The sequence below is a fragment of the Myxocyprinus asiaticus genome, chromosome 5 (genome assembly GCF_019703515.2).
Source record: "Myxocyprinus asiaticus isolate MX2 ecotype Aquarium Trade chromosome 5, UBuf_Myxa_2, whole genome shotgun sequence".
NCBI classification, from domain to species: Eukaryota; Metazoa; Chordata; class Actinopteri; order Cypriniformes; family Catostomidae; genus Myxocyprinus; species Myxocyprinus asiaticus.
This window is the reverse complement of record NC_059348.1, coordinates 11400090-11417813: the sequence shown is the minus strand read 5'-3', so window position 1 is coordinate 11417813 and position 17724 is coordinate 11400090. Positions and strand designations below refer to the sequence as shown.

The window sequence follows — 17724 nt, the reverse complement described above, 5'->3', positions numbered from 1 at the left end:
GCAATCGCCGCACTGAGAGATTTAAGAATTGAATGGCGTTTCAATGAGTTTCGTTTTGAGTAAAATTTGTGTAAACATTGTTTCAAGTAATCAGGTAATTGTTCAAGACATGCAAACAGTCAGTAATAAAGTAAGAACAAAGAAACAAGAGTCATGAATTGGAGCAACACTACTTAAAATACTAGTCCTCACTGTATGATCATTAATACTTTTTAAAGCTACTAAAACTGTCCAGCCAAGAGCAGTGAGTGGTTTTCTTGTTTTCTTATTATTGCTGTTTGATTATTATTAACGACATACCAGACAGTGCAAGTCTATTGGGCTGCATTTACACTTCAAGTCCTTTTATTTTATTACAAGTCAGCTTTTTGTCCCACTGTGTTTACATTAACACCTCACCAAGATGGGCATTTTAGTAGTTTTTTTTTTTTTTTTTTTTTTTTTTTACATTTAGGTGTGTATCCCAGTATTGCTGTTTTCCCTCTTCTCCAGCCGTACCAATTTAGAGACCTACTATAATATCTTCAAACTGTGCATTGATAAAAACATTAGAGAACTGAACTTAGTTTGCCAAATATTTAACCTACTTCTGAGTGTGAGGTAAGCCAGGATGCCAATTTTAGGACCTGCAACCTTTGTATGTTAAAACCACATTTGGGAATGTCATAAAATAATATAGTGGATAAAGTGGGGAATCAAAGATTTGAGTGACTGAATGTGTGTGATCAACAAATGAACAAAACATTTAAAAAGAAAATTGACTGTGACTGCTTGGTTTTGGTGTCTGCTTGCTAATATTGACCCTCAGCTAAATTTGACCAGAGACTATTTGGCAGAGACGGGTCACTTCTATTAAAATTAATGGGAGAAATTGGAACGCCCAATGGTCAACTGATGTAGAAAGGAAGCCCCTGCCCTAAAGGTAAATGAGCCAGTTACCTCTTAGATATAGACATCGCCTAGCATTAGCTATACAAGCTGGGAACATTTTGTTTTTTAAGTGTGATCTGAGATAAAGAAGCAATATTTATGATACCAGTTTTGTCAGATTTTACTGCTGATTTTGAAATATGTTTATTTATAGTAATCTTGACCAACCGTTTTGGAGATTTCAGTCTTTCACTATTCAAGTAGATAGGAGCTGAACTGTCATGCTGCTTGTTTACATAGAATATAGCTGCCCGGGAGATGGCCCGTTCCAAAGATGTCCACTGAGGACCTGACTTGCTAAAAAGAGTTTGATTAAAGTAAGTTTGAGAATCCCAAATAAAGTTACACTACTAAAGGCCAAAGTATACTTTGGTTATCCGTATACATCAGCACAGTCTGTGTGGACTGTCTGCGTGCGGCCCAGATTTTCTCAACACACGTACAGTCCTCATCTGTGCGAATCATCGGTGCCCATCATTGACTAAAGAGTATCACAGAACAGTTGTAGTGCGCATGCGTCAAACGCATTCGTATTCGTTCATGGTCATAAGAGTATACTTTGAAAGGCAACGCGGTTGACCGGGTGTGATCTGATACATAACACAGAAAAAGTAAGTATACCCAAGCCTTAAGTATAAGCCACGTATATTGTGCTGGCGATGGTATTTCATATGTTTGAGAAAGAAGTAGGCCAGTATATCGATTTTTTTACCTAGTACATCATAAAATTGCATACTTAGCAAACTTTTCAAGGTAGATTTTCAATCTAGACATTTTGACATGCTTTTTTAAATGTACTACAGTTTGGGACACTTTAGCCTAGTGGTGCACTGATCAGGAAATTTTAGGCCAATACCGATCTCCGATTTTTTTAACACTAAGATTGGCTGATACCGATACCGATTTCTTCTTAAAGTGCACCTATTATGATTTTTAAACATGCCTAATTTTGTTTTATAGGTCTCATACAATACATTTACATGCATCCAAGGTCAAAAAACACTTTAATTTGCTCATAATTTAAATTGCAGCATTACCTTTTTTTCCCAGTGTCAAAAACGACTCCTTCGATGATCCGTTCTAAAGGATTCATTATAAACTCCTCCTTTCAGAAAGCCTACTCTGCTCTGATTGGTCAGATGTCCCAGTCTGTTGTGATTGGTCTACCGCTTACAGCGCATGTCGGAAAGGAAACGGCCACTACCATATCCGAGTTTCAGCTCCGTCTGAAAAAAAATGTCTGTTTTACCTTACCAATTTGAGCCCAAGTCCGATAGTGATACATCGGAAGATCAACCCGAACCATCATCGCAAGCACGACGAGAACAGGACGTTTCTCAGTGGTAAGTTTATATGTAGTTTGACAATAACGTGAGTTAGCCGGTTAGCAGAGGCTAACAGCCTGCACTGGCTGTACATGTAAACAGACCAGAGGCGGGTTTTTTGTTACCAAATGACATAGGTTAGTACAGGAAGTAAGTCTGGAATTACTAACAACTCGTTTCAGGTGTTCAGAATCGGTTCTTTCTTTTGGGAGTCAATAACTCCATATTTCGTGCACTTTGATTTTTGAAACTTTGCAGACTTTTTTACATTCAAAAACAGCTATATAACACACTACATGAAAGGTAATATTTGAAAAACCATAATAGATGCTCTTTAAAGTGCCCTTTGCCACACTTTTGCAAGTTATATGCTGCAGTTATATGTTTATGCCCTACACAGTAAAATTACGGTAACACTTTACAAAATGGTTCCATTTGTTAACATTATTTAACAACATTACTGTAGTTAACCTGAACTAATGAACTTAATGTTAGTTACAACATTTACTAATACATTTTTTAAATCAAAAGTTGTATTAGTTAATGCACATTAATGCACTATGAACTAACATGAACTAACAATGAACAATTGTATTTTTATTAACTAACATTATGATTAATAAATGCTGTAAAAATATATTGTTCATTGTTTGTTCATGATACCTAATGCATTAACTAATGTTAAAGAAATGAAACCTTTTTATTACGTTTTACCAAAATTACATTAAAAATATATTAATTGTGAATTGCTAACATTTATTTGTATTGAAAACAGTTATTAGTAGTTCTGTTGTCAATATCAAAAGGTCATTGTGCCATACTGGTAAGCAGTAAAAAACATGAGAGCATCACACACAGCAGAGATACCTCCAAAAATAAGAAAAATAAATCCGTTACAACCTCTAAAACTGCTCCAGTGATAAATCATTAATATCTGTGATTTGTTTACTGTCTTTGGCATCTGTTGTAACACAAATCAATAATTATTAAGCAAAAGTGTGAAGATGCTGTGCCTTTATTGAAGGTAAACAGTTATATCTGTTATTAGTGGTATTGTGACCAACATTAATCTGATTAAATTGGGATCCTAACAATATAGCGCTGAGATGAGTGACTGATGATGAGATATTAAGAACTCCTGGAGAGCGCACATGTTTGATTGACAGGGAGTGAAGCTGAAAGTGCTAATGATCACTGAGAGCTCTCATGAAGCATCTCTATCGCTCCACACAACGTCTGATTGTCACGACTCGTGTTACATCACATGTACTCAGATTTGTATTCGCATGTTTATTTGTTTTTTATTTCGTTTTTATACCCGTTAGCAGCCTCTTTATCCTCTTCCTGCTCACTGTGCAACAAGTCATAATAACTACTGTAATGACTCTAGAAAATGGGCAACTTAATATTCATACACGTGTAATTCTTACATATTTTTAAAAACAAAACGCCATATTCATGTGAATTACATAATGTCTGAAAGATTACATTGAATGCTTAGAATCAGGGGTGGACTGGGAAGAGAAATCGGCCCAGGATTTTACATAGAAAGTGGCCCAAAAGTTGGGGGGGGGGGGGGGTCGCTGTCGCATTCTGCATATCGCGGCACTGTTTTGTGGCCTTTTCTGCATAACGCGCCAGCCCATTTCAGCTTATCACGGTCCATTAGGCCCCGTTTCGTGGCTGGCCCATCGGGAAAAGTCCCAGTTCTCCTGATGGACAGTCCGCCCCTGCTTAGAATTGCCAACAACTCACCCGCCAAAGGCCACTCTGTCATGCTTCAAGAGCTGAGCAAGCACTCATTCATTAGAGTGGCATTGTATGTGATTCCCTGCGTGCTGCAAAAAAGATCAGCCCTGATTCTAAGCACGATCGACTGATCATGGATTTAAGATGTATATTTCGATTGTTGGCCGATCGATCGGTGCACCCCTACTTTATTCCTAATCCCGGGATTCAGCCCATGTTTGCGCTAGGTGTATAGTGGCGACAAATCGGAAAGAAGTGTGTGACTGAATGGTCAACAAAGGAATTGACTTGTGCACTTATCTAGGCTAATTAGAGTGTGTCTGGTAACTCAAAAAGACAGCAAATAGTGTGTTACGGTTCCACAGGCAGAACAGCTTGTCCCTTTGTTTTAGCCCACGTGACAGTGCACTTAAATTAGAGTTCCTGGGTTCCCTTTTATCTTCATGTTTCAAGTGCCTTGTTAGGTGTTTTTCGGTCTGGGACATTCAGGAGAGAACTGGATCATAATGAAGTCATTTTGCTAAATAGAGAAACAAAACCAGAGATATTCCAGATTGGTGGTGTGGAGGCTGGCTGTGTGTGTGTGAGTGTGTGTAACTGTTGATTTATTAGATCTGAATCTGATGAGGGGATCTTAGATATGAGATATGAGATACTGCTCATGTGCCAAGCACATTCTCCAGCGTCATATCGGTCCTCTGCAAACAGTTCAGCTTGTTACATCCGTGAGAGTGCTAACAAAAAAACATTGGCTGGCCTTAACTGCCAACAGCCGACCCACAGCTCTGCACATTACCCAGACGGCTCAGTGCATATCAGTGCACTTATATGACTTTCCTTTTAAACTCTGAAATCTGTTTAAAGAAAATAAACAAGCATAAATATTTGGCAATATTTACTAATGCTCAAGAGGACAGATTTTTTTTTTTTTTTTTTTTTCTGTTTGAACCATAGCTATGAATCTCTCTTGTTTATTATTTCTTATCTTGTCCTTTATTTATTTTGTTAAATTTGCACTGCTGATTTAGATTTTTAGTTCTATTTGCCAAGGCAAGCATCACTATTACTATTGCTCATGATTAGGGTTTGGTGCATGAATATGTTTTGCATACAGAAAATGAAACATATTTTACCACCCAATTCTCATTTCTGTAACGCTTCTAGATATTTTATTTTCACTGTTCCCATTGTTTTCAAAGATGATTCTCATAAGTTAGTGTATTACAGTGTAACAAGGTTAAAATGGGAAAGGAGGAGGCGGGAACCAGCTAAACAGTCAAAATAATATTTAATGAAACAAAAAGACACACAACACAAATGCACACACGGCAGCTGCGTGTGGCTCACTCTCTCTCAAACTGCTGCATCCCACTGCACTTATCCCTCTCCTCGGCTGATTAGCCCGATTGGGGGCAAGGCATGCATAGTCACGGCCCGGCCCCACCCTCCTCCTAGTCACATACAGGAAAAAAGATGCTTTTGTAAAATGATGTTTTCAAATCAAAATCAGCGGAAACGAAAGGCAAGGGAGTACTAGATTTATATACAAATATTATACAATTTAACTAATACTCTGCAGTACTGAGAATAGCATAATGGCCATCTTTTTTGCATTGCGGTACTGAGAATTGAGGGGTAAAATGCGCATACCGTATTTTCTGGAATATAAGGTTATTTTTCAGCATCTGAAAGGTCCTGCGACATAGTCTGAAGTGACTTATCAGTGTTGGGGAAGCTACTTTGAAACTGTAGTTTGAAAAGCTACAAGCTACTCATAAAGTAGTTAAGCTACAGTCAAGCTACCCTTTTGAAAAAGTAGTTAGCAACACTACAAGTTACTATCAAAAAGTAGCTCGCTACATTGAATCTACTTACTGAGGAATTAGTTTTTTCAGTGTTACTATCAAACCAATAATAATAGTTTACACTAATAACATTTATTAATAAATGTATTAATTAAATACATTTAATACATTCAATGAATAGCAACATTAATACAGTTAATAATGGCCATAAAATAAAATACAACAACATAAAATATCAGACGGCATTAAACAAATAAAATTATACTATAGGTGTAACGTTGGTGTCTAGGAGTGGATGAGGAAGAGAGGAGATGCAGGAGTGGAATCGTTGGAGTAGAATATTTGCTGGAGTGGAAACAAACAATAAATCTTAACATCAAACTTAACTCTATGTAACACTTTAACAACACAACGTGGCACTTCATTAACTCAACGAAACACTTCAAAAACACAACATAACACTTCAAGGACTGACAAATTAATTAACAAAACTAGAGGGTATTTATACACAAAGCACTAAATGAAGGAATGGAATACAGGTGAGGAAAATAAGGAACAGGTGGAAGTGATTAGGGCAGAGAATTCTGGGAAATGAAATCTGGGGGGAAACTTCAAAATAAGAGTCCTTGAAGAAAATGGAGACAGACTGTGACATTACCTCAATCCCTCAAAATGCAATAAGTTATTTAATTATTTAATCTAAAAAAGTAAAGGTAAATAGGCTGTTGTGTTGTCTATTAACAACAAAGTGTCTAAAACGTTCTTTGTTTCATAAAATAAAATGATGTTCTTTTATCAATTTCACATTTGCCTGCCCCTGTATGTCTTGTAAAATAAACAAACTGTGGTTGTTTGCTTTACATCACCATCAGACAGACTCTTCTTATCATCAACTGTAATAAGCTGCCAGTAGATGGCGGTAATGCACTATTTTAGTTTGTGATCTGCCGTTACAAAAGAAGAAGAATAAAGACGCTGCCTGATTCTGAACAGCAGCCAGAATACACTTCAAGCTCGTCAGACATTTTGCTGGTCGACGTTTGGCTTCTACGCAATAAAGAAGGCTATTAGTTATAATCTGACCAAATCATGATGTAGCGTTTGGTCGCGCTACACCACTACTTGCTGGAAAAAGTAGTTCGCTACTGGAAAAGCTACTGAAAAATGTAGTTAAGTTAGTAGCGTCGCTACTTGTAGTTAGCTACTCCCAAACACTGCGACTTATATACATAATTTATATGTAACTGATGTTGGCCAGTCAAACACACGTGCACTAAAACAGATGAAAACATCAGTCATAGAGATGTAGAAGCGTTTTAAATTTGCCAATTCAGAATATTTTGTCTTTACAAAGTACTTTATGCAACCAGTTGAAATGTTTTTTCCATCATAACATTATTGTTAAAAAAAACTCGACACCGCTGTCAAACGCAACTCCTCACATGCCCACAATATGACGTTTCATCACACTTGTAGTAAAAACTTTTAGTCAGTCAACCGGATAATTAATACATTGCAAAGAGGGTTGCAAATATCAGAAATATCCACAGTCACTGACGTTAATGAATGAATAGAATACAACAGGTGTATTGTTTTACTCACAGACTAAAAGCTGTTTATTTGTGCACAGCATAGAGTTACAATTTTATAAACAGATGTGGCTTACTTGTCACGTTTCGTAATGAAACATAAAAAGAAAATGAGAAACTGTTACACATGATTACCTATAGTAAATTCTCAAGTTTCAAACAAGCCCCAAAACACTGATACGATGTGTAGACTCTGAGTACTGTAATCTTCACAGCGTGCGTTTGACATCTGAACCGGTGAAGGGAGGTTGGGTGGCTACTCCCAGGTCCTAGTGCCCGCCTCATACCATCTCTTGTCAGTGCGACTTATACACAAATGCAACTTATCTGTGTTTATTTTTTTCTCTCAACAACACGATTTTGACCCGGTACAACTTATGGGGCTTTTTCACTGCACGGTACGGCTCGACTCGACTCGTCTCTGCTTGCTTTTGGGGGGATTTCCACTGTGGATAGTACCTGGTACTTTTTTTAGTACCACCTTGGTCGAGGTTCCAAGCGAGCCGAGCCGATACTAAATGTGACGTCAAAACCCTGCAGATCACTGATTGGTCAGAGAAAATCGTCATTACCAGCGTCATTGCTATAAGCTAGATGGCAGGTTAGCTTCCCTCGTGCATCGTCTTTGAGCTAACACAGTGATGTTCTAGTCTGCGCTTTGGTGTATGATTTCAAACTCTCCTGTTTTTTTGTGGTTTTTTTGCTGTATTTTGTCTTGCTGCCGTCAGCCTCTTTTGAAACAAAGTTTGTCGTCTTGCTGTGAAAAACAGCCACATGCCGAGAATCAAGAGCACCATTCCTTCGATATCCTCCATTGCATGTTTGTGTCACGTTTAAGATGTCATGGCAGTAGAGGTGATGCAACTATGATGATCAGCCTATAATCCCACCCATGTTGAGGCTGCACTAAACTGCAATGGAAAAGCAAGCTCAGAAAAGTAAAGTGAGCAGAGTCAAGTCAAACTGTAACATGCAGTGGAAAAGTGCCAATATAGTCAGGTGTGATAGGCATATGTTACTTTGGGCAGATGGCACATACAAGTATTTGAGTAGATTTAAATCCTTTTGTAGTCTAGTTAAACAAAACAAAAAAAATAATTTATAAAAAGGTTCTTGGAATATGTCTTTACATGAATGATCATACAGATGTACTGTAGGTAAGTTTGCACCAGCTCTCTAAAAACTCTGCACGCTGATGTGTTCATGTTGACTGAGCTTAAAGTTGAAGTATGCAGTTCCTGACACTAGTGCCACTGAACGGAATTACAAAAATTAACAATGTTTTCAAAACAGCTTTCTGAATACGCCCCTCGCCTGCATTTGTTCAAAAAGTCCGATAGTCCCACCCCCAACTCACGCCATTGGTTGAATAACGTTGTTGGGGTGAGTCTAAACGGGTAGCTATTAATAAACACACAAATTTCTATAGTGCCACACAGACACAGTGTTTACAATTTTCGAGAAAATGTACTTATGAATGGCTTACTTATAGTTGTTTCTGCACATTAAGCTGGGATAGAAGAAAGTATTTTAACCCTAAAATTTTTACATAATTCAGCTTTAACTGACTGAATGGGAATTTGTTTTCAGCCTCAAAGTAGGTGGAGTTCCAGGTCACTCCTACCGATGACGAAGACCAATGGCTGTAAGAAGGTGTTTAGCAGCCGGTACAAAGTTTTTCTGGACGTTCGCCCCGGCGTGCTGTTACAAAACACCAAAACTAACTCAAAAGCACCTTCTTTATGGCCAGATTTTGTTCTTCATGATGTCACACCTGTTCGTTGTTTGATTTTAAGTGTGCAGGGGTATTAAGTATTAACATTTGGTGCATAACTGGTCACACATCCTGCTTGCATTTCGGCATGAATTTATGAAATTAATTTTATATAAATGAGAAGACTTTCGTCTTGCGTTGATAAAATAGGCACACAAAAAAAATCCCAAAGACATTCACTGAAGGAGGAACCTGAGCCATATCTAGACACCAGAATATGAGATGCCGATTTTACACTGGCAACAACCACTCACATTTTCTTCAGGAAATGTCAAATCTAGGCCTAGTGGCAAAAGTACCCTTTTGCGCTGTAATTTTATTCTTTTTGCTGTGGTTAAAATTAGAGCATATAGTCAACCTGCATTAAGATGAAAAGCATACACACATTTCCTGGATAACCGCAGTGCTGTATCATCTTATCATTACCGTAATGCAAGCATTTTTCCAGTTGTATCACATTTAAGTGGCCTCATATATTTTCACAGAGATGAACTGGGTAAAAACCACAATGCAGGCTGGCTTAGGCTGTCCCGGACGACATTTAATCTGGTCCCATATCCACATCGCTCTGTAAAAATGAGGGCCTGATACAGCAGTGGCACTTCCCGCTCCATTCCTTCATTAACGCCACTCGTAGATTACAGAAGAGAGTGAAGCTCTGAATCCACAGATCATTCCAACATTCCTTCAGGATTTGAGCTCAGCAGATGATGTAAACCAGAGTACAGGCATTTGTCAAGATGTTTTCGGATTTTTAAAATGCACCGCAGATGTCTTTGAGTGGGATACTGATGTCCAATCTGATTCATGAACAGGAGATGAATCAGCACTTTTAATGGACACTGATGTGAACAGATACCTGAAAAATGAAATTTGAGTGGTGTGTGGATATTTATCAGGAGGAAATATCAGGATATATATCCCAGAGCGAAGGGGACAATGCTTTAGATATGGTTTAGATACGATAAAACTATTAGCTCTGTATTGATTGCAGTAGATGATCTAAAAAACTAATTTAGCTTAAAGCTACGATATCTTCACTGTCTGTGCAAATTACATTGCTTAAGTCCCCCAAGCCCCATCCACAACCCCGCCCCCCGCAACGCCACTGCCGGAAATTCAGTTTGATGCTTCAATTTTTCTTTACTGACTGTGAAATTAATTTGGTGACTTGAAGCTCAAGTGTGTAATTTCTGCATCACTAGTGCCACCAAACGAAATTTTAAAAAATCATTTTGTATTCAAACAGCTTTCAGAAAACACAGCATTAGTTTAGGCAGTGTTATTGTGTTTATATGGATGGGTCGCTGAAAACAAATAAAGGAATTTTTATTGTGCCACAGAGGCGCAGTGTTTACAGTTTCCGAGAACAATAACGTACAAATGGCTAACTTAAAATTGTCTCTGCATATTAAGCTGGGATAATAGAAATAATTTAACACAGAAAAAGTTTTAACACTTCAGCTTTAAATGACAATTAAAGATTAAGCGAACAATAAAAGTAGTAAAATTCACTTTAACGTTACAGAATTGTTCTTCACTGTCTGTGCAAATGAATTTGATAACTTAAATGACAATTAAAGATTATTCTTTCATTCTTATTTTATTAGTCTGTGCTAGTGAATTTGGAGACTTAAATTGTAAAGATGAAGTGAAGAATAAAAAGTAGCAAAGTTCTGTTTTACTCTACTCTTTTTTTTCTTTTTCTTTTTTTACTTTAGTTTTACTTTACTCTTACTCTACTCTACTTAAATGACCATGCTCATAAATTTGATGACTTAAATGACAGTTATGATCATTTTTCACCCTTATGCCATCTCACATGTGTATGACTTTCTTTCATCTGCTGAACTCAGATGAACATTTTTAGAAGAATTTCTCAGCTCTTTTGGTCCTTACAATGCAAGTGAATGGGTGCCAAAATTTTGAAGCTCCAAAAATCACATAAGGCAGCATAAAAGTAATATATAAGACTCCAGTGGTTAAATCAGTATCTTCAGAAGTGATATGATAGGTGTGGGTGAGAAACAGATCACTTTCACATTCTACTTTTTGTGTTTTTGGCAATTCACATTGTTCATGCATATCACCCCCTACTGGGCAGGAAGAAGAATTTCAAGCAAAAAATGACTGAAATATTGGTGTGTTTCTCACCCACACCTATCATATCACTTCAGAAAATATGGATTAAAACACTGAAGTCGTATGGATTACTTTTATGATGCCTTTCTGTGTTTTTTGGAGTGTCAAAATGTTGGCACCCATTCACATGCATTGCATGGACCAACAGAGCTGAGATATTCTTCAAAAAATCATAATTTGTGTTTTGTTGAAGAAAGAAAGTCATATACATCTGGGATGGCATAAGGGTGAGTAAATTAGGAGAGAGTATTCATTTTTCAAGTGAAAAATAAAACTTGCTCAATTCAAATTGATGCTACTTTATCTTGTTCACAAATCATATGTCTGTCTTTTCTGTCCGTCCTACTAAACTCTTTATGAAACTCAATTCTGTTCTTACAGTGCCGACTATCTCAGATGACATCACATCAACAGTGCAGCCGAGAAGAACGACACCTCCTGTCATGACTACCACTACCACCACTGTCCACAGACACTCAGTGAACATACCTACCACGTCAAACCCCAAGCAGGGCAAAGGAAGCTCAGACACAGCAGTGGATCACCCTGAGACTGCGGAGCCCACTGCTGTCAACCTTCCACCCTCCAGTAAACGCTTCTGTGACGGCACAGACCGGAGAGGAATCTCCTGGCCACAAACTCACAGAGGAGCGACGGTGGAGCGACCATGTCCTAAAGGAACTCGAGGTATGTCTGCAGCAGAAACAGCTATTTTAATTTTGTTTGTAATTGCCATTAGTGAAAAGTCAACACCTTTTTCCAGCAGTGTTCCTGCTATCAGGTAGGGATGCGCATAAACTAGTGCTGTTAGTCAAGAAAACTATTTAATAAGCTATTTAGTTTTATAAGGAAATAAAATAAAGTTTTATTACTGTTTTGCAGAATCTTGCATAAAATGTAAAATACACTGTACAAATGCAGATGAGTTCTGCAACAATGCTCTTAAAGGGCTGTTCACACAGGATGTGTTTTTTTGGGTCCATCTGCGCTGTTTTTTTCTTTTCTTTTTTTATGTAAGCATGTGCTATATGGGTGTCTTTGTTTCTCAGCGTCTTGCACTCATGTCAAGCTAAAAAAAAAGTTAAACTTTTAAAAACATCGAGATATACTTGGGTTTTGTTCCATTCTGTTGCTCTCTGTCAAGCTGATTTTTAATGCTAAAAAACTTTTTGTAACCAATTATTTTATGGAATACCATGCATAAAATATCCCTACTACTAACAGCTTTCACTGAAATGGGTGAGAAATCACAGCTATCTCTGAGACGGCTCTAGACTCTGTAAACAGCAAACTGAGTCAGGTTTTTTATTTTTGTTTATTTTATTTTTTTATCAGAAACACTGTGCTTGTCATTAATTTTGTGTGTTCAGGTTTGCTGACATGACGTTGAAGGGCGCGCTTTTGGAGAGAGGGTGTGTGGTTGAAGTTGAACCAGAATGAAATATTCAAATTGCCGTTAACAACTTGAAATATTTTATGAATTGTATGCGTTAATATGTCAATTTTGAGAGCCCTAGCAAAAACGTCCTGGTTACTTTCATAACCTCCATTCCCTGATGGAGGGAACAAGATATTGTGTCAATGTAGTGACATTAGGGGTCACTCTTGGGAGCCCCAAACACCTCTGCTTTTTGAAAAAAGGCCAATGGGAATTGGTGAATGGAATTTGCATGCCACTCCCCCGGACATACGGGAATAAAAGAAGCTGGTATGCAACCACTCATTCAGGTTTTGTGCTGAGGAGCCGAGACAAGGACCCGGCCATTTCAGCGGGCAGTTCAGTGCTGTGGCAAGAGGGACACAAAGTCTCATTCCCTCCATCAGGGAACGGAGGTTACGAAAGTAATCTAGACATTCCCTATCTGTCACTCACTCGACATTGTGTCGATGTAGTGACACTAGGGGTACCTATACAAAACAGCACAACTAGCTGAACTGTGTTACGTGGACTGGCGGTGCGAGATGGGCAGACCGCTGTGTGCCTCATAGTCAGCGCACCAGGCCATCACGTAACCTCCCCCAACACAAGTCGACTGCCCAAAAAATAGGGACAGGCTAGCCCAGCCATGGCCTATTTTCCTCTTTTTTTCTCCCCAAAAAGAGTGGGATTTGTTAACCGACTGGGGGCCATAAATGTTTACGTCGGGGGGGGGGATGTCACTCCCAAGGGGAAGACCCTTTGAGCCCCTCAACTGACTCCAGGGGCTCAAAGGGAGCACCCCGTAGACCCCATGAGGTGCGGTCTGGAGGGATTCAACCTCCTAGCAACTTTCAGGAACCTGATGATCAAGTCATGCTTCCCCAAATACTTATCATCCACTGCCTCGTGATGTGTCGAAATGGCAGCTACATACACCTTCAAGGTGGAGGGGGACAGCCAGCCCTCCAGCCTCTCCTGCAGGAAGGAAAGCACCGATCCGACTATGCATCTCTGGGGGTCTTCGTGTCGGGAAGAACATCACTTAGTGAACAGACGCCACTTCAAGGCATATAGGCACCCTAGCCTGAGTGATCGTGTCTATCACCGCAGGTGGTAGGCCAATCAGGTCTTCCACATCCCATCCAAGTGCCAGACGTGGAGATTCCAGAGGTCTGGTCGCGGGTGCCAGATGGTGCCCTGTCCCTGAGAAAGGTCCGTCCTCAGGGGAATTTGCCGGGGGGGGGGGGGCGGCTGTCATGAGGAGAGTGAGGTCCGAGAACCACGTCTGGGTGGGCCAGTAGGGTGCTACTAGGATGATCTGCTCCTCGTCCTCCCTGACCTTGCACAGGGTCTGTGCAAGTAGGCTTACTGGGGGAAACGCGTATTTGCGTAGTCCAGGGTGCCAGCTGTGTGCCAGCGCATCTATACTGAGGGGTGCCTCGGTCAGGGCGTACCAAAGCGGGCAGTGGGAGGATTCCCGGGAAGCAAACAGGTCTACCTGTGCTCGACCGAATCGACTCCAAATCAGCTGGACCACCTGGGGATGGAGTCTCCACTCTCCCCTGAGTGTAACCTGTCGTGACAGTGCATCCACTGCGGTGTTGAGGTCGCCAGGGATGTGAGTGGCTCGTAGCGACTTGAGGCGCTGGTGACTCCAGAGGAGGAGACGGCAGGCGAGTTGTGACATGCAACGGGAGCGTAGACCGCCTTGACGGTTGATGTACACTACTGTTGCCATGTTGTCTGTCTGGACCAATATTTGCCTGCCCTGGAACAATGGCCAGAACCTCCTCAGGGTGAGCAGTACTGCCAACAACTCGAGGCAGTTGATTAGCCAGTCGTCGAGATAATTGAGGATGCGGACACCCACTTCCCTTAGCGGGGCAAGGGCTGCCTCTGTGACCTTCATGAAGACGCGAGGGGACAAGGACAGGCCGAAGGGGAGGACCTTGTACTGGTAAGCCCGGCCCTCGAAAGCAACCGCAGGAAAGGTCTGTGTCGAGGTAAGACCGAGACGTGGAAGTATGCATCCTTCAGGTCTACTGCCGCGAACCAATCTTGATGCCGGACACTCGCTAAAATGCGTTTTTGCGTCAGCATCTTGAACGGGAGTCTGTGCAAGGCCCGGTTCAGTACTTGCAGGTCCAAGATTGGCCGCAACCCACTGCCTTTCTTTGGTACAATGAAGTAGGGGCTGTAAAACCCTTTATTCATCTTGGCTGGAGGGACAGGCTCTATCGCACCCTTCCGTAGAAGGATAGCGATCTCCGCACGCAAGGTAATGGCATTCTCGCCCTTCACCAAGGTGAAGCGGATGGCACTGAACCTGGAGGGGCGCCTGGCGAACTGAATCACGTAGCCAAGTCTAATGGTCTGGGTTAGCCATCGCGACAGGTTGGAAAGCATGAGCCACTCGTCCAAACACTGGGTGAGGGGGACCAATGGGATAATCACGTCGGACGTACCGGTGGGTGGGGCCTCGCGGTGGGACAGAGCCTGAGGCGCCACGTCGAGGGGGCTTGAACCCTGTGGCCGTGCTGAATCCAGAGACATTGAAGCACTTACCTGGCTCAGGAACATCGTCCCCGCAGTCCGTCGGAACCAACCCGGTGTGGGTATGTTTGTGTCACAGCTGAGCAGGCAGGGGCGGGGGGTCCACTGCTGGAGCGCCAAACCTGCCAAAATGGGATGGTGGATGGCGGTCGTGATGACGGCCGTGCGCACCTGACATGTGACCCAAAGAACAAGGAAACCACTCTTTTGTTGAAGTTTTGGGTACCACAGCCTCTTGGGCATGTGACGAAAAATGAAACAAAAGGGTGGATGGAGTGCTCTGTCTACCAGCTCCGTAGAAGCAGGTCTCCTCGCCCCTGGGTCGCCCGTCTCAGGGGTGCTTCGAAGCCTTTCTAGGGTTCTTGGCGGCCGGCCGTGAGACGGCTGGCGTTTGCTTCCTGTGGTGGACTCCACGCCGGGGCCGGGCTGCAGGGCGGGCTGTGGCGGAGCCGGTGCTGTTGCTGCAGGAGGACGCCCTTGGCGACGAGCAGACGGGGTGTGGGTCTTGAGCCGCACCGGGCAGAATGTGTTGAATTGCCTCCGTCTGCTGCTTCACTGCCGAGAACTGCTGGGCAAAGTCCTCGATGGTGTCGCCGAACAGGCCAACCTGGGAGATAGGGGCGTCAAGGAACCGTGCCTTGTCAGCCTCTCTCATGTCGACCAGGTTGAGCCAAAGGTGGTGTTCCTGGACCACCGGGTGGACATCACCTGCCCGAGAGACTGCGCCGTGACCTTCATCGCCCGGAGAGCGAAGTCGGTCGCTGAGCACAGTTCCTGCATCAATCCCAGGTCAGAACTACTCTCGTGCAGCTCTTTTAGCACCTTGGCTTGGTGTACCTGCAGGAGAGCCATGGCGTGCAGGGTGGAGGCGGCTTGTCCAGCGGCACCATAGGCCTTAGCCGTCAGGGACGACGTGAACCTACAGGCCCTGGAAGGGAGCTTCATGCGCCCAAGCCAGGTGGTGTACGCGTCACGCCTTATCCACCTGGGGATCACCGAATACCCCTTGGCTGCCCCACCATCGAGGGTAGTGAGAGCGGGGGAGCTGAAAGATCGGGACAGGGTAGTAAAAGGTGCCCCCCACGATCTTGTCAGCTCCTCATGCACTTCCGGGAAGAAATGAACCGGGGCGGGGTGCGGCTGTGAGCGGCGCTCTGGGCCCAGGAACCAATCATTGAGCCGCTAGGGTTCAGGGGAGTGGAGGGTTCCACTCTAGCCCGACACCCGCGGCTGCCTGGGAAAGCATGCCGTCATCTCCACGTCGGCCTGAGACAGGGCGACCACACCCGAAGGGGGAAACCCAACCAAAGCCTCCGCGTCAGAGTGGACGAGCCTGCTCTCCGATGCTGCGCTCGATAGCTCATCATCTTCTCAGGCCCCGAATAAGAGGTTGAATTCGCCCTGAGACGAGCCGGCGGTCTCATCCGAGAGCCTGACTGGGGCAAGCAAGCGTGCTGAGGAATGGGAGGTCCGTGGGGGGTTACCCGGTGGAAGTGGTCCCAATGGAGTCCCCAAGTCCCCAGTGCTAACCGACGTGGCCTCATACCCATAGGTAGAAGGACCGAGGCGGGGAGCAATGAGGACAAGACCCATCCACGAACGAAGTCTCCATGTGGGCAGCGCCCAGACACATAAGACAGCGATCGTGGCCGTTAGAAGCGGAGAGATAACGACCGCAACCAGGAATAACACACAAGCGGAAAGGCATCTTTAAAAAGACGTTCCGTGTGTGCCGCTCTTTTAGAATTGAAAATATATTCTTTTAGAATATACTCTCTTTTTTTTCTGCCGAAGCGCCCAGGGGCATTCTCTGCACTCCATGGGTGCAGAGGGGAAGAAGCCGCTGAAATGCGGCGTAAAATCCAGCAGTTTGAGGTGATCGGTAGGGAGAATTGAATTCAGTGCACTGAATGCAAACGCTCAGTTCTGAAGAGAAAATCTGAATGAGTGGTTGCATACCAGCTCCTTTTATACCCGTATGTCCCGGGGAGTGGCATGCAAATTCCACTCACCAATTCCCACTGGCCTTTTTTCAAAAAGCAGAGGTGTTTGGGGCTCACAAGAGTGACCCCTAGTGTCATTACATCGACACAACGTCGAGTGAGTGACAGATAGGGAACTACATATTATTATTTAGGGGTGGGTAAAAATATTAATTTTCTGATTAATCACAATCTCGATACCGATACTTAAATCCCAAGATCGATCTTTCACTCAACGCACAACCCTCCACTACAATGAGAGGAAATCACTCACATTTGCAACCAAATTTCGCACTATGCGAATAAGGTGAATATATTTGGTAACTGGCTGGTAAATGTTTACATTTCACTTACTAGTAATTGTGTAGTTTAGTCGTGAAGTGTTCAGCAGCGAGATCCTTTCACAGGGTGTTGAGAGTAAAAGTTGTTCCATGTAATGTGTGTCCAAGACGAGA

General features: G+C 42.5%; 1 protein-coding gene across 5 annotated transcripts in view; it reads left to right on the top strand.

Annotated features, from left to right (window-relative positions):
* Positions 1–17724, top strand: part of LOC127440710 (adhesion G protein-coupled receptor L2-like) — a 176845-nt gene that overhangs the window by 81640 nt on the left and 77481 nt on the right. For all 5 annotated transcript variants that reach the window (XM_051697455.1, XM_051697456.1, XM_051697457.1 and 2 more), the window contains exon 6: positions 11696–12001. In XM_051697455.1, coding sequence (XP_051553415.1) covers positions 11696–12001 — 306 coding nt within the window. The remainder of the gene's footprint in view (positions 1–11695; positions 12002–17724) is intronic.